Source organism: Sinocyclocheilus grahami, unplaced genomic scaffold (genome assembly GCF_001515645.1).
Source record: "Sinocyclocheilus grahami isolate Dianchi unplaced genomic scaffold, SAMN03320097.WGS_v1.1 scaffold12.1, whole genome shotgun sequence".
Taxonomy (NCBI): domain Eukaryota; kingdom Metazoa; phylum Chordata; class Actinopteri; order Cypriniformes; family Cyprinidae; genus Sinocyclocheilus; species Sinocyclocheilus grahami.
Genome location: NW_015505191.1, coordinates 48122 through 68724, shown reverse-complemented (window position 1 = coordinate 68724; position 20603 = coordinate 48122). Strand labels below are relative to the sequence as shown.

The window sequence follows — 20603 nt, the reverse complement described above, 5'->3', positions numbered from 1 at the left end:
AAACCACCTCAGGATAAAGTTATTATTTCACTCTCTCCCCTTGTCTATCTCTTCACCACACTTCATTTTAGACTACAAGCAGAGAGGCTCTGGTCTCTCGTCAGCAAAATTGGAGCCTCCTTTTTGTGGGGATCTCAGAGGGCTGAATCATTTTCATGTTGAGTTTGTCCTGTTAGCCAGCAACTAAGTGCTTTTTAGGCATTTAAATCAGCTACCTTCAATTTTTTTCTTAATAGAACTTGCTTTTTACATTTTAGATCGGCATTCGTAATGCGCCATTAAAGTCTGCGAGTTGTAAATCATACCGATAATCTTTCATTCCTCACCCTAACACTGCCCATTGAATAATGAGCATCTCTGATTTATAATTCAGAGTGGAAACTGTGAATGTTGGGCATCATAACAAAATTGCAGGAGCGAAACTGTTGCTACTGTAGCAACTAATTAAAGCACACATGCACACACGCACGCATATTTACATCTTCGTTTAATTCCCTTTATTAGCTGCAGCCTGAGAATACAGATGGCTTTACTCTGTTGTGCATAGCAAACAGCCTTTTCTGGTGAAAGAATAGAATGCACATCCGCAAGAATTAGGAAAACGATATATGTTTTGCATTGTTGAATGACTGTAGTTCTGCTCCACGTTACAGAAATATATCAATGCATTTACGCTAATCCTGTCAGGTCCTTTGTTGTAGTGAAAAGCATGTTGTCTCAGGTGTGTTTTGTAGCCAGTAATCTTTCTTTGTGCTGACTGGCAGGAGATAATTTGGCGGAGAGACTAGCCGTCGCAGTGCAGGTTTTATCCTCTGTTGTATAATAGAGATATTCAAGAGCAGAAATAAGATCATGCCAACCTCATTATTCAGAGACCACCTGCTTCATTGCCTTCTTAATAATATGTGCTAGATAAAATAAAGAAGTGTTCGAGATTAATAATGTGTTTTTGTGCAGGTTGAATTAACAAAGGCAGTACTCCCACCCTGTTTATTACAGTATATTGCTTTTGTTCTGTGCCGCAGCCCGCAAGCTGAGGAAGATCGGACAGATGAAATGTCCGGAGGAGGTCGGCCCTGTTCAGGGCCCATCAGAGACACTCAGGTGCCTGTCGCCCAAGCCCAGCCTGACGTTCCACTCACAGTTGATCTTCCTGAACATCCTGGAGGCCATCGAGCCCGAGGTGGTGAATGCTGGCCATGATCATGCTCAGCCTGACTCGGCAGCTGCTCTCCTCACCAGCCTTAATGAGTTGGGAGAGAGGCAACTTGTCAAGGTAGTGAAATGGGCCAAAGGACTTCCAGGTAACTTAAGCATGTCACATTTTCACTTATTTCAGTTTTGCAGTTTTGCTTTTTATAAAGGGGTCAGTACCTTGATGCTCATTTTTTGTATCTATTAATAATAAATACAAAAAAAACACAAACATAAATTGTATAGAAATTTGATTAAACCTCTTCTATGATGAACATGTTTTTTGATAGTTTTTAAGGAAATATAATTAAAACTGTCAAGATAGCATAACAACAAAATAAGCCTTTTCAAAAAAAATGTTTGAAAGAATAATTTGAATTCAGTTATGTTTTGATGTAGGTGGATATAGTCATTTATTATTTATTTGGGAAAACAAATCAGCAACGCCACTTTACTGCTTATTTTTTAAAAGCTTTTTTTCCACTAAATCAGAATTATGTGGTCCAACATCATGCAGAAATATGCAGAAACATAAATCAGGTAATGAGAGGACCCATGCAGATGCTCATGACTTTGTAAAGATTAGCCAGTCTCTTATATCAGATCATTTGACTTTTTCATTACAAGACAAGGTTAGTAAAATGTCATGTGATGTGACCAAACACTTGATATATTTATCAATCAATAGTTAATGATATTTGCAACAAAAAAAAAACCTTTTTACCTTCAACAATAGAATGAAAAACCTGTTTTGAAAAAAGAAAATATGAAAATATTTGTTTTTACTCTTTTTTTTTTATTTTATTTTTTTATATATTTTTAAAACCCATATGAAACCAACATGAATACAAAATGTACAATTTGAAGGAACTAGATTTTTAAAGGATCTTTCTTTTTCTTTATATGTTACACACTTAATATTCATTGACACCAGGGCTGCTCCTTTGGGCGGTGCAAAGACCCCCCCCTCCCTCGCACCAGGTCTTGTGTCAGCTAAGGATGGCCCTGATTGACACAATAATATAATAACAAGATGGAGATCCTGCCTGGTGATTCAAGTCGGGACATCAGTGGAGAATTGTTTGTTTTTGTTTGTTTTTTCTCAGTGATTTAATTATGGTTTGTATTTCAATTGAGAGGCTTGAGAGGTGTTGTGTAATCTACTTCACTCTAATGGCTTTGATAAATGGCTTTTTGAAAAGCAAAGGCAGACTTCAGTCGTATGTAAAATGCAGTGGCAGCAAACCATCAAATACTGAGAGAAAAACAGCAGGATGGGTGATAGAAAGCGAAAGGGGTGTGGCTTGACAAGAACCCTTTTTTGAAGCTCAGTGTGACAGCGTATTATTGGTTGATGGAATCAGGTTGATGTGATTGGTTGCAGTTCTCCGATTTCCTGTTATTGATAGCATTAATAAAACTGTGAGGCCTGGCATTTTAATCTGCACTGAATCCAATGATAAATGTGTTATAAGGGAAGTGAGATCAAGTTTATCCCAGAACATTCAGCTTGTTTCCCCTTTGTTTCCTGAAAGCGGTGCATATGCTGCCTGGTCTTCTTCAAACAGTTTTATTTGGTTCAAGTCAATGTACTGAAAATCCTCGGTTCAGATTGACATGCATATTTTTTTTCTGAAAGTAACATCTAATTTATGGCATGAGATGGTGGAGCTGAAATAGAGTTGAAAATGCAGTTGGTCTCAAAAAATAGTGCCCAAGCTGCTGACAAACTGTAAGTTATAGGCAGCAAACACAAACCACAAATATCTCTCCCATCTCTCCTGTCTCTCAGGTTTCCGTAACCTGCATGTGGATGATCAGATGACAGTCATACAACACACCTGGATGGGAGTGATGGTCTTTGCACTGGGTTGGAGGTCCTACAAGAACGCCAACGCGCGGATGCTGTTCTTTGCGCCAGACCTGGTCTTCAATGAGTCAGTCTCATTCTCTTTCACATCCGCTCTGCTCTTATTTGCCTGTTTTCTTTTGTGTCCGACACCCATCTGTGTTCTGCATTGTTGCCTTCTCTCTCTCATTCCATTTTCTTCTTCTGTCCATTTGTTTGTCTCGTAAATGTTCTAATCCATCTTTCCGCTCACTCATTTTTCTTTCATTTCTCCTCAGCGACCCTTTCTCTACCTTATTCCTTCTCTCTATCTTCCTCTTTCTCTCCTGGGCAGGTACATATCTTGTACTTCATGCACACAATAAGTCTCGTCGTGGATTCTTCCAAGATTCATTTATAATTTACTGCTGGCTTATTATGGTGTGGAGGATCTTTGTCACAAACACAATCCCAGGAGAGATTGGATTTTTTGGGGGGGTTCACATGCTCTCAATGGCCTTTTTCACCATTATCTGAAACATTAAATGCATCTTGGCCAATCCCATACCACTGCTGCTGACAGAACTTTACTCAGTAGTCAGTACTATATGGTAATTAGCGAGTGGAAAGTTTCCACTGTTTGTTATTGTCAGATGTTTCTCTGTTTGCTTCTTTCTCTGTGTATGTCAATTAATCTGTCCCCCATCTGTCAGTCGTAGGATGCATATCTCCAGCATGTACGAGCACTGTGTTCAGATGAAGCACCTCTCGCAGGAGTTTGTGCTGCTGCAGGTCACACAGGAAGAGTTCTTTTGCATGAAGGCCCTCCTCCTTTTCAGCATCAGTGAGTGTACTGCTGTTTGTGTGTGTGTGCGTGCGTGCGTGCGTGCGTAGAACAAAGTACGTATGGATACTAACACCTAATGACACATTTTTTAAAAATTATAATAATAATTAGAGGCATCATTTTTGTTTTCCGGTGTGAGATATATGTTATATAATCTTCTATAACATAAAATGAGTCAAGCTTTTCAAGTAGCTAATATAAAATATCTATATCCTGACTTTAGTCTGTCCAAAGAGCTTTTAGACTGTATTCAACAAATCAAATCACTTTTGACAATCTTGTGAATATTCAATTCATTGCAGTATAAATTATTTTTATCAACTAATTTTAAATGCCAACTCCCCAAATGTAGCTGTGTCTCACATTATGTGCTCAACCCAGTTACTGCATGATTTTCCCCAAAAAATATAATTGAAAATATAAATTAACCAACATTTAACCCCCAAATGAACTATCCCCTGCTGAGTGATAGCTTAATTTAGACATAATTTGATATTTAAGATTTACTTACTTATTTACAATTTTGTTTTTTATTTAATTTTTTTATATGTATTATTATTTTGTGTTTATATATTATTGAATGTTGATGTTATTTAATACTTATGCTAGAAAATATTAATCACACAAATACAGTCTGTATTTATGTTCTATATTATGGTAACAGGGTCACAATACTTTTAATCCTCTTATTAAATGAAAAGAAAATAAAGCTCATATAATATTTAGTGTGACCCACTGAAGGTTAAGTACCTCCTTTTATTTACCATTTTTTTAAAAAGTAAAAAAAAACTGACTTTTTTTTTTAAACTAAGAGACTAGTGTTAAGAGTTTCGGTCCCTTTGTGTAACCTGTTTGTAGTGTATTTCCTATTTGTATTACAAAAAACACCACCACCACAGTGTAATAAATCATGCAAAATGCAATAAGCAAACACACAAAATCATTACATTTCAATAAAATCATGTTCTTATTCAAGCGTATGCAGGTATGTGTGCATGTTCAAATTAAGGTTTTTATTTCCATTTGTGCAGTTCCAGTGGAGGGGCTGAAGAGTCAGAAGTGTTTTGATGAGCTGCGTCTGACATACATAAACGAGCTTGATCGTTTAATCAACTATGGCAGGAAGACCAACTGCGCCATGCGCTTCCAACAGCTGACCCGACTGATGGACTCACTGCAACCAGTTAGTAACACACATACACGCCACACACTAAAATACTGATTAGAGTCTTAAATGCAATACTGGCATGATACACTATCATTCAAATGTTTGGTGACAGTAATATTAATTAATACTTTCATTCAGCAAAGATGTATCATGTTGATCAAAAGTGACAGTAAAGATACTTACATTGTTACAGAACATTTATATTTCAAGTAAAATTTTTCTATTCTTTCAAACTTTCTATTAATAAAAAATTATGGTTTCCACAAAATAAGAAATCATTTTGAGCACCAAATTAGCATATTAAAATTATTTCTGAAGGATCATGTGACACTAAAGACTGAAGTAATGGATGCTAAGAAATAGCTTTACCATCACAGGAATAAATTACATTTTTTAAGATATTGAAATAGAAAAGAGTTGCTTTTCATTGTAAAACAATTTCACAGCACTACTGTTTTTACTGTCTTTTTGATCAAATAAAGGCAGCTTTGGTGAGAATAAGAGACTTCATTCAAAAACATTGCAAAATCTTACCAACCCCAAACTTTTGAGTGGACGTGTGTGTTCTCATACACAAATAAGACCGTTACAGGCAAATTCACTAAAAAGTTCTTTTTTTCTATTACATGCATTTTTTTAAATCATTAACAATCTGCAGTCCAGTTTTAACCAGATGCTAAACTTGCTGAAAGTGTATTTAAATTAACTGTCATTCTTTTCAGCACAAACACACCATTATATGTAAATTAGGCTCATTACTGATGTACCTTATTCACAATACTCAGCGCTATTTGAATTTTGCAGATACTTTGATCTGAAGTGACATACACTGCATTCAGGTTATGCATTTTATCAGTTGATCCATCGCATGAGACCTAGTTCTTGAGACTTAGGGTTAGTTCACCCAAAAATAAAAATTCTGTCGTCATTTACTCACCCTGATGTTGTTTCAAACCTTTGGGTAACCAAACAGTTGAAGGTTGTTTTTTTTTTTTAAATCAAATATATTTTCCATACTATGAAAGTCAATAGGGACCAGCAAATGTTTGGTTACACACATTCTTCAAAATATTATCTTTGTGCTCTACTTTCCAAGCTACTGGAATGCCTAATGCCTAATTTACCATGTTACACTTAAAGGTGCACTAAGCGAATTTTGCCAATCGATGTTGATATTTGAAAGCACCAAAACAAACAAGCCCATACCCCAACAGGATCTCGCCCCTATTTTGATATCTCCGCCCCACACGTATGTACACAGCCATAGCAACGACGAACATGGAAACAAGCGAAAATGGCACACAAACATATTCGAATAAAAGCCAACACAGATAAATTGTGAGAAACAATGCCAAATCAATGTTATTCACCTATCAGGAAGACACAACGCAACCTCGGCGTCCGATTCCAGGCCTTCCCGCTCCTTGAGTTCTCTCCACTGCTGGAAAGCTGCTCCGACATTTACGCGGGTCCTACCTCTTGCTTGATCGTAACCCTACTTTTTAATGTTTTGTTCCTCTGATATTTGCCTCTTTTTTTTCTACCATCTCTCTCTATCTATAGTCGATCTGCTAATATCCGTGCTGTGCACTCAAATTGAGCGCTCTCTTCTCTCTATCATTACTAGACACACCTCTTACTGATGATTGGCTACAAGCGTGTTTTGGGACTCTGTCCGACACTGTGGTCAAAAGCGTTTTTCAAATATTGCTTAGTGAACCTTTAATCAGAGAGTAAAAGGAATTTTATGAATAAGACTTTTGTGTACATGTTTGTTGATCATGGCAGCAGTAATTCATCAAATGATGGAGAAGATCATTAAGACCAGGAATATGTGCTGTGTAGTCAAGCACACTTTCAGCATTTTAAAGAGCTAATGCAGGTGAATGCTGTACAATCTAGGGTTGGGCAATGTCTACGGAAAGGCATGGAAAACTTATAACGTGTTCTACTGAGTCACTAAAGGGACATGGTTAGCCGCTTGCTAGCGGTAGCCTGTTACATTACCGGACATACAATTTCACTTACCACATTAAGAGAGTTAGAAGAGATGACTGGGGAAGATGGCGAATGATTTTCAGATCCTGAGCACCATTGACGAACATCTAATCTTGTAAAATGTGTGGTAAATACTGCCGCTCCGTAGTATAAACAGAGTGTGTGTGATCGCAAATCTCGAAAATGAAAGTAAAACACAAGCTCGCATTCAAATGCGGTTTCAATGCCCTGCATATTAATAGTGACTCTCTGATGCCCACAATTTATATACAGTATGGTTACCCAACGATCTAATTGCGAGAGAAAGTTTTTTTCCTCCCATCTTGTATTGATTCCCTTTAGAGGTTCCGTAGTACATGGAGGGGGGTGGGGGGGAAGGAATCATGATGCCGGCTCAACCTCGCGATGTCTGTCAGCCATCGGCAATAGATGATGGCATCGTTTATCGGTCCAACCCGAGTACAATCTCAGTATAGTATGCCAGATTGTGGTAGTCTGCTGCATCATCCACAACTGAACACTCAGAACCGGCCTCAGATGGTGATCTGCAACATGCGCACTGAGTTCACTGCTAATTTTGTTTTTGGCTGTGTTTGTGCCATTAACTGATTTATGTCATTTATTTAGTAAATCTGATTCTAAAACAATGCAGGCAGCACATGGAAATGATGACACATTTCATTCTTATTTCACATTCACATTTCATTTTTTCATGTTGTCATTTTGCTTGTTCTTGTCTCTCCTTTCCTCTCTTTTTCTCTTTTCTCTCCCTCACCCAGATTGTTCAGAAGTTGCACCAGTTCACCTTTGACCTCTTTGTCCAAGCTCGGTCTCTGCCCACGAAGGTCTGCTTTCCCGAAATGATTGCAGAAATCATCTCGGTCCAGGTGCCAAAAATCCTCGCCGGCCTGTCTAAACCAATCCTGTTTCACAAATGACAAGACTACACCCCTGAACTACTGATCCATACCAACCCTACCCAGGCCATATGAGCCAATCAGTTTGGCCTAATCCAGTTTGGTCCAGCCTAAACCAGCCTGCAATGCTTTTAATCTGGACTCGAATCGAGCGACGGGACTGAAAGATACAGATTTTTTTAATTTTCCTTTTTTATTTTTTAGAATTTTTCCCATTCTATCCCTCCCTCCCTTTCTATATCAGTCTCATCTCTCTCTCTCCTTTTGAAAAATGGCCCTGAAAAGTAGCAGGACCATTACATCATTACAGTTGTCTATCTTCTCCTCAGAGATCATTTGAGCTCATTTTCTCAAACTGACAGCATGGTGTGAAGCAGGTTTTGTTCTTTCTTTCAACCAGCAGTTATCCTTCAAGAGTTACAACGTGGTGGGCAGGTTGGAGAAAATATCACACTGAAATTTCATCTGAGCCCATAATCAAAATATCAGTTTGGCCTAATCCAGTTTGGTCCAGCCTAAACCAGCCTGCAATGCTTTTAATCTGGACTCGAATCGAGCGACGGGACTGAACGATACAGATTTTTTTTATTTTCCTTTTTTATTTTTTAGAATTTTTCCCATTCTATCCCTCCCTCCCTTTCTATATCAGTCTCATCTCTCTCTCCTTTTGAAAAATGGCCCTGAAAAGTAGCAGGACCATTACATCATTACAGTTGTCTATCTTCTCCTCAGAGATCATTTGAGCTCATTTTCTCAAACTGACAGCATGGTGTGAAGCAGGTTTTGTTCTTTCTTTCAACCAGCAGTTATCCCTTCTGAAAGGAACATAATTTGAAGAATGTTAGTAACTGGACAGTTTCTGGCAGCCATTGACTTGCATGGATGGTAAAAAAATGCTATGATAGTCAATGGCTGCCACCAGCTGTTTGGTGACCAGCATTTTATTTATTTATTTATTTATTATTATTATTATTATTGAAAATATCTTATTCAATGTTTGGTAGAAAAAAGAAAAAAACCTCTTACAGGGTTGGAACAACTTGAGGGATCATTTTCGGGTGAGCTATGGCTTTAAACGAGACAAAAGACAAAAAAGAGGCATGTGTATTTTTTACTCCGCTTTTGCTTCAATTAAATCATCTTCTATTTATCTGTCAGAAAGGAACCTCTTTACTCGCTTTCCTCATACCCCGGTGCAGCGCGTATTATCTAGACGTCGTGTCAACTGTTTCTCTCCGCACGCTCTCCGTTTCTAAATGATTGAATAATGCCTGCAGCGTTATGTATGTAGATTACTCTTTAAAGAGCCCCAAAATCGCGGCGCTGTGTTGTCTTTGTCAGGCCCGGGGTGACCTGGGGTGTACTTTCGGCAGAGCACGGAGTTTTCTGCCGAGTTCAAACGACGAGATGTGGTTTAGCTGCTCGAGCTCTTGTCGCCGCGGAGCATGTTGACGGTTTGAATGTGCCAGGCAGAGAATAGGGTGTCACAGACAGCTCCTCTGCGCTGACAGCACCGAGCACCGCGCAATTACACGCAGGTGTTTACCCATTTAGACGGCCCAAAAGCACTCATTAGAATTTGCAGAACTCCAAACTGCACTTTTACCATGCCAAAAAAGAGCTCGCGACTTTCACCACGAACACGCAACGCTGTAGGACGGAGCCGAAGCCAAAGTCTGATCACAAAGTCGTTCATTAGCCGGCGGACTTTCGGAGGCGGCACTCGCATGCAAACGCCGACTTTGCGGGAGACGCACTCTCTCGCTGTCTTATTATTGTCTGTTTACAATAGAAAGCTTGTAATATGTCAGTTAGCGACACTCTTTGTAACACCTCGCGCTGCGCTCGTGAAAATACTCGTGCTTGGATGATCCATAAGCTGACTTGGGACTTTTCTTAACACATCTCTTATGAGCTATGATGTAAAACTTTGTGTGTTGATTTTCCATTAAAGTCTTAGGGTTTACTGTGTGCGGTGTGATCAACCAGCAAAATGTGTATGTTTATATGCGCTCTTGTAAATCTGTTAGCAGGCTCTGCTTCGCCGCCCTTATAGGTGTTAAAAAGGGGAAGAAGGCAGTAAGGACATTTTTTTGGTGTCTTTTGCAAAATACTGAATTTGGCCTGTGTTGATTACAAAAAAAAAGGTTTGTTTGGATCCTACCAATGGTTCTGCTCTCACATGAACAAGAGAACCTAGAGTCTTAACAGTCTGCATGTCACCAGGATGCTTCCTGTGGTTAAAAATGGGTTTTCTCTTATAAATTTGGGGGGGCGGGGGGGATTTCTCACTGATATAGTTTCCCCATCTATTTGTGTCCTGTTTCAGCTTTGTAACCCATATAAAAACTCCCACATTTGTAACAATGACTTGGTTCTTTAACTCTCTTTGCTGCTGATATGAGCAATTACACGACTAATCATTAGCAAATGCTTTTTTACAGCTTTTTTCTCTGGTGTGAATAATTCCTGTCTATACAGAAGGAAGAGCTAGATAGTTTGGCTTTGTATGACTAGAAGAGGAAATTCTGGCTTAAACAATGTTTGTTACTTAAATCTTTGTAACTTTATAGTCTTTTTTTACAGCAGTTGTATATGTGAGAGTGGGTGTGTGTCTGTGCATGCACGCTTTTCACAGATTATTTAGTAGGCCTACTGCTATGTAATGTTGTATTGGCAGTTGTTAACTAGCGATTTTTTTCGAGCAGTTTGCGAACTGCTTTCTACTCGTGTGGAAAATGCTTATCTGATTGCTGTTGTGTAGAGCCTGTGTAAATCGGGTTTGTTTGTGTTTTACCGCTTTCAATTCAATAAAAAAAAAATATTTGAAAATCTTGAAAGTTGATCCCTGGAATTTTTTCGTGAGACACACCCTGAATTGGGTGGACCTAAACAATATCATGCAAAAGCAACTGGGCACGAGAAGCGTTTCTGTGGTGGGGACTTTTTTTTGCACTTCAGATTTTGACTGATGCACAGCTGTTTTAATTTAACTGGATTCCAAGGGTCTATTCTCCTCCCTATTATTTATTGATTATTATCATGAGGCCATTTCATTGCATAGATTTATTTCTACTTTGTGTCGGCTCAGTGCACTTTCATCTACGGCTTACGTTCATAAGAAAAAAACAAACACACTTCATTTTTTTTATTTTATTTTATTAATAAAATTGCATTTTCCTGCAGCGGTACATTCAAACGAGGTTTAGGGACTGTTAGGTATTAAGAGCTTGACAAACAGCTTAAGAAACAACAAAATATTTACATAAAATGTCAACTAGAAATTTGGAGCTTTATGATAATATTACATAAGAATGCGCTCCAGTCTGCTTCAAATTTGAAGCCGAGTTCATGCCAAACCCGCATAAAGTGACCTAAAATTTCAACCTTATTGTATCTTAAGTACCAAAAACATTGACATATACTCAATTCCCACATTTACAATTGTGTGAACATGAGGATGAGACAAAATCTTTAACTGTCACATTCAAGATTCACAATGACCAAAAAATCCATAAAGGCTCATGTTTCAGTTTAAAAGTCCAGTTAAGTTCCAAAAACTAATCTTTATATCAGTAAGGTCGACTGACAATTTAAAAAAAAAAAGGGAGAGAGAGAGAAAAGCTCATTGAAGCAAACTTTGCTCTGTGGACTAGTCGAAGTAACGAAAGGTCCTTGATCCCCTTTTTTTGTTGTTGATGGAATACCACTAGCATGTCTCGGCAGATAAAAGGAGCGACACTTTGCAATTACAGTAACTACTCTGTTTTTTTAGAAAGATTTAGAAGCAGCACCCAGGTTATTCATCTCTCTCCAGTTACTAATTACACAGATAATAACAGGTAATTAATAAAGCATATTCAGCTTCTGCGCAATTAAAAACTGATTAGTGTTGATTCGGAATATTATATAATACATCTGGGCTATACCAATTTCTATCGCTTTTAGAGTGAAGTCGGTAGTGCATCTGTAGAGTGAGATGGGAAACCATATCTTATCGGTCTCTTAAGTAGGTCACAGAAAAGGGGAGATACTGATAGACACAATAAGCGGGAGAATGGAAGGGAGTTCTCCTATTGTGTGCAGGAAGGTCCAAATGTTTAAGAAAAATGCTTTTCTTTTTGTTCTTTGATCCAAGCAAGAATCAAAGACTTAGTTTTAATAAAGTAAAGTAAAAACAGTACCTTTTCCAATTCATTCACAAAAAAACTCAACTGGAGTTGAGGAGCATTCCTTCATGCTCTGTCAGTAACAATAATGTATCTCTCAAAACCATGACCAGATGCCAGCCTGTGCCATACACGGATACACAGTCTCATGACCACTGATGTGCATTCATTGGTCCACAACACACTGATCCACAAGTTTTAGCAGTGACTGGAAGGCAGTTCTTACTTTGAGTTCTGCAAAGACAAACAAGTGACAATAATGAGCATTAACACTATAGGTTACCTTAACATTTATGAGACAACGCTTCCCCGCCATTGACATACCCACATTCAAAAAAATGTTGATAAAATGAAGCTAGAATAAAGTTTTTGTTTGTTTGATGGTTTTTGTTTCAATGCTTTCTTTTGACATATTGCATGTTGAGATATTCAAACAACAAAACATTCTGGGGGCCAATCAAGTTTTACGAAAAACATAAAAAAATGTTGGCGGTGGCTGGCAACTTTTTTTAGGGCTGGTGGGGAAAGAGTTAATAATAAAAATGAGAATGAATATGAATATGCCGTACCTCATCTCTAGAAGCTGCAGGTGAGTCATTTGGAGAGGAACTGTAGGACACAAAACAGTAAGTTATTATGAATTTAATTCTTTTCAGCAACTTCAAGGGATAGTTCACCCAGTAAAGAAAAATCAGTCATTAGTTACATTCTTGTTGTTCCAAACTTCTTGTTACATGTTTTTTTTGTGGGAAATTTTCAACTAAATTATTTCAGACTTCAGTTTTGACTTGTTACAAAGGGATGAGCACCAAAAAGGTCCTGAAAGCACCATCAAACGATTCCATTTAACTCACAGTTCACAATTCAGTATGGTGCCGTTTTAACATTTTAATGTTTGTTCACGTGTTCACTAAAACTACTGAAAACACTTTTGTTAACTGAAATAAAGCTGGAATTAAATTAAATATAGATATTAGATGAAAAACTAAAAGATTAGAAATGTTAGCATGGCAACTAACTGAACTATGTTTGTTGCAGTACTGAAATTATTCATATAAATAAATAAAAATGAAAACGGATATATTTAAACCTAAATAACGAAAAGGACCAATAGAAAGAACTTAAGAAAGAATTAAAACTCATAAAAATGATGAAAGCACATAGCAAAATTACAATAAAATGAAACTAAAATTAAAATGAAAACTGAAAATCTAAAAACAACAAAAGCTAGCTCAACAAAATAATACAAAGTATGACTGTGTAAATACTACTGATATAACACTGATGCTTAAGCCACTGCTGTTTGATGTTCATGATGTCGAACTGTATTTCATCTGAGAGCTGCATACTTGATTAGATTTGAGAGTAAATATTGATTTAAGATAGCGTATGGCTTCAGAAGACTTGGAATATATGACTGTATGAGGCATATACAGACCACTTATTTTGTCATTTTGGAGCTTGACAGCCCATGATCACTGGAAACTGTCACAGTATACAAGACAAAGAATCCTCAAAATTCTCCAATAAAAATAACAGCATACTGGTTTGGAATGAAATGAGGGTGAATAAATGATGACAGAATTTTCATTTTTGGCTGAATTATTCCTTTAAAATGTCACTTGCTCAGTCACCAGTACATTAGATAGTATGCCCCTGAAATACGGGCACCCTCATAGTGAGCGCTGTGCACGGGCTCGTGAAATGAACGGGGTGTGGTGTTTTATTACAGACGTTCATTTTTGTTAACTTTGATGCTTTGCATTGGTCAAGCCTTTTATCTTCGTATCCTCTGTGAGTTCCCTCAGGAATCTGTTCTAGCATTGTAAAAGGCCTTGAACTGCACAAGTGTGTGCGCAGGCTTGGAGAGCAGCCACGAGCAGTGGAGAGAATCCTTCTAAACATGAACCGGCAGCTGAACTTGCCAAACTGCTCGTCATTTCATTGTTCACAATTTAGTAAAAGATCAGGCCATACTGATTTTAGATCACACACAAACTGTCCACACACAGCCTGATATCTGAGCAGTAGCTCGCTACCGACTGCAAAGCTATAGCCTAACTTCTCTGCACTTTCCTGTCTGGCAAAATGCTACAGGCACAGCAACCTTATGTGAACTCGTGGGCTTAAAGGAACAGTTCACCCAAGAATGAAAATTCTGTCATAACTTATTCAACTGCGAGACTTTCAATTTTCTAGGAAACATAAATGGAGAAATCTGAAGAATGACGCTCTATTTCATGCAATAAAAATAACTGGAGTTTTCAAGCATCAAACTGACAGAAAATCAACATAAAAGTGCCATTAAACTGGTCCATTACATTTATGACCAGGGGATATCAAGCTCCAAAAGTACCACAAAAAAAAAACACCATAAAAATGTTTTGTATGATTGATACACCATATTCCAAATCAAGTTATATGAAGTCATTATTTACTAATAATGTCCAGCTGTTAACTGCTGTTACTGGTTACTGGATCATTGACTCATTGAATCGACTCCGTTTGATTAGAAAATGAAGTCCTTACAGAACATAAATTAATCGTTTACATTTATGTAATCAAGGTAAATGTTTTAAATTCATGCATTCTGTGGGAATCAAACCCATGACCGTGTTGTTAACACTCAATCAGATCAGATCCCTGATTCAGATTCACAATACTGATTCAGATCAACCAATTCACTGAAAAGATTCAACCTAAAAGAACAATTTGTTCATGACCCAGACATTCGGTTAGAAAAGAGCTAGAACAGGCTCCTGTGATAATGAAGAAGACGTGGAATCTAAAGTAGCACACAAGTCATACGGACCAGTTTTATGACGCTTTTAGAAGCTTGAAAAGGAATTCATTTGAATTTGCTTGAAAATCAGTGGCCAAATTATTACTCATAATTTATCATGTTGTGCTCCACGAAAGAAAGGGATTGAAACAACATGAGGAATGAATAAAAGATGATGATCTTGATTTTTGAAGGGTTCAAATAAGGCTACCGTGCCTGTGCAAATCTTAGTGTGAGTGTTCTATGAGTGTGTGCATGTTGCCTTTTCCCAGACCTGGATTGAATTACCTGCTATCATAGGCGCAGGGTGAACCAACTCCAGGGTAAGGCTATAAGCAGCCAAATGTATTAACATCATAAACCTGTCTTTTTAGGCAAGAACCAGACATGGGTGTCATGTAGGCTAAAAAAAAATGTTTAATGGCAATGAATTTGTAGGCGTGATTACAATTGAATAAAAACGTTAGAAATTGATAATTATATAACGTTTCCTTTCCACGGTTATTCAAACAGCGAATAAATTATATATAGAAAGTGACATTATCACTCACATTGATCTATCGCGAGTTTAAGCACTCTCAAAAAAAACAAAACTATGGTTATAATAATCACTGAAGCTGTATACACTGTGAAATGAATCTATTACTTACATTGTACGTACATCTGCGCTTTGTTGTTTATGATGAGAGAATTCGCAAGAGTCTGGAATTTAGTCAGCGAACGCACGCGCACTCAACAAAACTGATGAGTTTGAACGATGACTCATCTGAACGCTGAAGGCTGATTGGCCATTGCATTCCTAAGCTCAACAGATATGTGTGTGATTGGTTCAAATGCGCAACACTGTAAAAACGTCTTCAATTAAATACGGTGCAACATGAGCAGATCTTAAATTTAATGCCACAATCGGCACTCTCTATTCATATTCACTTTGTTAGCAACAGACGTAACAGATTTAATTTGTTTGTGCAGGGTCATTTTTGTCCAATTTAGTGGCATTTTTGCCCCAAGTCCCCGTGGCCAGCCTTACACACGCTCCGCCTATGCCTGCTATGAAGTACTCATCAATTTGAAAGGTTTAAACTATATCACCATGCAGGACTAAACAAGTGATCAGATATGTGTCTAGTCTAGTTTTTATTCGGTTTGTAACACAAGGACTTTCAGCATGTGTTCCTGTCTTAAACACAACTTTATTTAAAAGCACCACATCAAAAGCGCACTGAGTTTTACTGTCTGCACTCTAAGTGAAGTCAGGCAGCTACTTGAAACAATGAAAGGTTATCACACACTCACACACTCCTGAGCCAGCACATGCTCTTACATACACACACGTACCTCCCAATCTGCCTGGAAGCGCTCTCAAAAAATTTGGTTTTGGAGGCGACACTACGGGGAAAGAGAGAAAAAGAATACATCAATGCATCGCTGATCGTGAACAGAAGTCATCCACTAAATAAGACAAGACTGAATACAACTATTTTGTCCATATTTTTCACATGTTGTTTTTCACGTGCTGTTGTTGTTTACATGCTGCAACCTGTAGGCTATTACAAACATGAACTTCATCAGATGACAGGAATCATAAAATGCTGCAGTTTCTTCTGAGGCTGAAGTTGGAGTCTTGAATCCTAAACATGGTAAAGGTTTTTTTTTTTTTTTTGAGTTCTGAGTCGCTCTTAAATTTCATTCACATGTATTGACATTTGCATTGAAACTCAGTGCGTGTGCATGTATATGTGCATTTGAAACGGTTAAGGAAATATGGACAATATGAGGATATCTGACAGAACCGTCATGCTTTTAGTATTTTGAGTCAAATTTAATTCACTTTAGTCTGAAATTTTATTCTATAAAAATAAATATTTTCTTTACAAAATTCACAGTGGCTAAAAATGTAACACCAAACATTAACAAAATGTTCAAACCATTTGAAAATAAAGCAATAAGCCCCAAGAAGCCGTGGTTTACAGTGAATTTATAACAGCTAAGGGGCATTGTTAGGCACGACGCGAAGCGTGTTATAAATTCACTGTAAACCACAGTTTCACGGGGCTTATTGCTTTTATAAAACAGTTATTCCATATATATAGCAAGGTTTCACAAAATAAAACAAATAAAATAAAATGTAATGATATTAATAAAAACATTATTCTTCTGCCAAACAATGTAGCTCCTCAGAAACGGTTGTGGTTCCACCAAAGTGGTTGCCGAGCAACACACAGACGTAAACAAAGGTGTATGTTTGTAGAGTAATTTACAACAGCTTCGAACGTGGCTCAACCAATCAGAATCAAGGATCGGATTATAAAATTATAAGTTTATAGAATTATAAAATTATTTTATACATTTATTAACTTATTAAGCAAATCAACAAAATACCACATGTGAAAATCTGAGCTGTTGAACTAGGAGTATACTGAAGCTAGGGATGTAACGATTACCGGTTTGACGATAAATCATGATAAAATTCCCCACGGTTAGTATTACCGTTTCATCTTTTAATTATCATTAAAACCGTATTAGATTACGAAGCACTTACTTTGTTATGAACGTCATGCTTTTATTATACTATATATTAGATATTAATTTTCTGTGTTATAGGGAACAGCATTATGCAGAGCATGTGGTTATGGCAACAACATATTATATTTACAGTCTCAGTTAAATATTCTGTCTAGCACATTCAAGTTCAAGCTCATAAGTACATTCAATTTATTATCTGTGCAGGTGATATTTATGAAATTGTGCATCAATATATATGTATTTGAGTGAGTTAATTAGCCTGCTAGCAAAGCAGTTCAATTAAGCGTCCTTCAGCTCAATTCTGTACATAATGATTTGATTATTTAAACTAGTTCTGTCTACAGTTTTCTTTCATTTATTAATATCTTGCATTGTTCTGTTTTCTTCTTTTCATCAACTATATTAAAAAAATTTTTTAATTTTACCAGTAATTCTGTTGCTGTAACACTGATGGTACTGCTGTGCTTACACTTGTGAGGATCTCCATTAGACTTATTGTTCATAATTAAAGTGATTCTCAAACACCTTTGCCTATTTTTAGATTTTAATTAAGACATTATTGGTTTTAATTCATCTGTAAATTTTATTATTATTATTATTAACCGTAGGGGAGCGCGGGGTTAAGTTGTAACGCACGTGGTTTAAATATTTAGACACATGCTAGCATAACCAAATTTACAGCATTTACTAGTTACTATATCAACATTATATAGAGAAAAAAAGTGCGCCAAAATTCAAAAGTCTTTTGAAGATATCGCTGAACATTTATTTTACCGTAGTAAAATTATATTTCTGGCTTAAGTAAATTTTTCATCTCAGTTTTTATTACTCATTTAAAATGAAACATATCTGCTATTATTTTAATCTCCAATCTGTCATTTATCAGTTGAAATTATTTTTTAATGCTTCGCTAACTATCAGAAGACAGTACCCGGTTTTACATTCCAGTTGCCCAGATGGGGCACGTTGTAACACTGCGTTACAATGTGCCCTGCCGTGCTATTCTATGACATTAGCGATGTAATTCACACTATTTACTTTAATACATTTTAATGATAAACGATGAGAAACAAACATTAGTTCAAGACATGTAAAGCATTTTGGCTCGTTTATGTGGGCCATCCCAAGCATGGTTGCAATATGTTCATTGTCAAACTCCAAAATCAGATTATTTTTAATTCTTAAACAGCACCATTATTTTATTTGAAATAAATAATTATTTTATTTTATTGACAAAATATTTTAATTTGTCTTGTATATTTTTTTCATGCGATCAGATAACATTTTAAGCTGTTATATGGTCATGTTACAACGTGTCCTTCAGATGTTACAATGTACCCTACCTATGGGGCATGTTGTCACATTTCACTTCCAATTTTTGAGAGTAAATAAAGAAAAACGTCCCTTCACGAGTAAAGCAAACCAGGTACAAACACACCTCATTTTCAGGGAAGAAAAAAAAACTTTGAGACTATGCTGAAAACAACAACAAAACTATTAATCTTGTGGTCTGCCACAAGAACGAAAGAGTAAGTATTCTGAGTGTATGTGTGTTCTCAGAAGAAAATAGATTGAGCCTTTCTGAGATAAGACACAAGACAGTTTGACACCATGACCAGCACATCCATGTTTTCTCAGATCCAGAGTTGGTATAAAATGACTGCTCCATGCCCATACTCATAGAATGGAATGGTAATTATGAGGATATGACAAGCTGAAATTTATGCTTGATTCAAGATTAGCTGTCTTATACAGATAAAGTCTGCTGTATATAATATATTTACAATGGCTTGTGGAAGGCTTCAGATGCTTTACTAACTCTCTCTGTTTTCTCAATCCCTGCAAATCCTTCACTGAAATTGGATATTTGTATTTCCAAGCACTGAAACTAAACATTACTGTCTAGAAATTTCATGTGTGTTTTTCTGTTAAAAATAATTTGTTGTAACCCCCCCCCCCTCCAAGATGTTTGAATAAGAATTCTCTCCCTTTGTCGCAGAAGTTTTGAGTTTACACAGATGGAAAACAACTGCGTTAATGAGGACACAAATGCCATCAAACTGACTTCTACCTGTGAACCATTAAAATAACTGTTGCATTTTCTGGATAAAAACCCTACAGTTAAGGGATCATTACTCTAGCTGCGATTCTTTAGGACTGCTGTGAAAACAACGAGTTAAGAGCAGTCCTGGGTCTGAGTTAAAACAAATGCATTTGGAAAAACATTTAAAACTATATCCAACTGTTTGGCTGTCCCAGTGGGCACCGTTGGTTAGATAAACTATCAAACCTCCCAGACATTGCCTAGAAAAGGTCATCCCTCAAAACAGTGTGAACCAGGAAACTTCCAAGAGGACCACACAATCATCTGCAGGATCTACAGCATTCGCTCCTTGACAACTGAGTAAACACGCACCAGCAAACCATTGCACTAGTCCTGCGAAACACTGGCCTGTATGGGGAGGGTGGCAGCAAGGAGCCATTCCTCAAAAAGAATCATGTGAAAGCATGTCAGGAGTTTGCCAAAATGCATAAAAGCGATCCAGCTGCAATGTGGGAAACGATCAGCTCTTGGTCAGCCTAAAACAATCTGGCTGGCACAAATCTACAGTATATCTGCCCACATCACAAAAAGCCCCATCCATATGCCAAAGTATTGCAGTGCTGCCATCAGGTAGGGCAGGAACCGAACATGTTCATAAAAACATGAGAATGGATAATGCAAAATCCACAAAGGTACTACAATATAGAGCAGCAAAATAGACTGCATTAAAATCAAGACTTCAGCATGGAATAGTGTAATTATGAAAGAACAAATGGCTGAAATGTAACTAAATAGATGAAACAATAACTAATAAATATTTGTAGAGAGTGAAATCTATTGTGAACTTCGTACAAAGTTTTCCTCCAAAAAGGCTTGAGGGTCTAAAGTAGTAGTGGTAGTAATAATAATAATAATAATAAAACATATTACTACTGCACAATAATTTCAATATTCAATTAAAGGGTTAGTTCACCCAAAAATGAAAATTCTGTCATTAATTACTCACCCTCATGTCGTTCCAGACCCGTAAGACCTTCGTTCAGGATAACGCGCGCATGCTGAACGTAAACAACGCTGATTACATTGATTACGTTCAGGGGTACTCTCCAAATTGGCGGAAGACGGTAACT

General features: G+C 37.1%; 2 protein-coding genes across 2 annotated transcripts in view; one reads left to right on the top strand and one right to left on the bottom strand.

Moving 5' to 3' along the window:
• LOC107596701 (androgen receptor-like) overlaps positions 1–8435 on the top strand; it is a 111694-nt gene extending 103259 nt beyond the window's left edge. Inside the window, exons 4-8 of the mRNA XM_016287502.1 lie at positions 1026–1304; positions 2987–3131; positions 3736–3866; positions 4901–5052; positions 7815–8435. Coding sequence (XP_016142988.1) covers positions 1026–1304; positions 2987–3131; positions 3736–3866; positions 4901–5052; positions 7815–7973 — 866 coding nt within the window. The 3' untranslated portion in view covers positions 7974–8435. The remainder of the gene's footprint in view (positions 1–1025; positions 1305–2986; positions 3132–3735; positions 3867–4900; positions 5053–7814) is intronic.
• A 1805-nt stretch (positions 8436–10240) lies between these two features.
• LOC107596712 (oligophrenin-1-like) overlaps positions 10241–20603 on the bottom strand; it is a 44158-nt gene continuing 33795 nt past the window's right edge. Inside the window, exons 22-24 of the mRNA XM_016287513.1 lie at positions 16242–16292; positions 12691–12730; positions 10241–12355 (exon numbers count right to left, since the gene is read on the bottom strand). Of these exons, the coding sequence (XP_016142999.1) occupies positions 12344–12355; positions 12691–12730; positions 16242–16292 (103 nt within the window). The 3' untranslated portion in view covers positions 10241–12343. The remainder of the gene's footprint in view (positions 12356–12690; positions 12731–16241; positions 16293–20603) is intronic.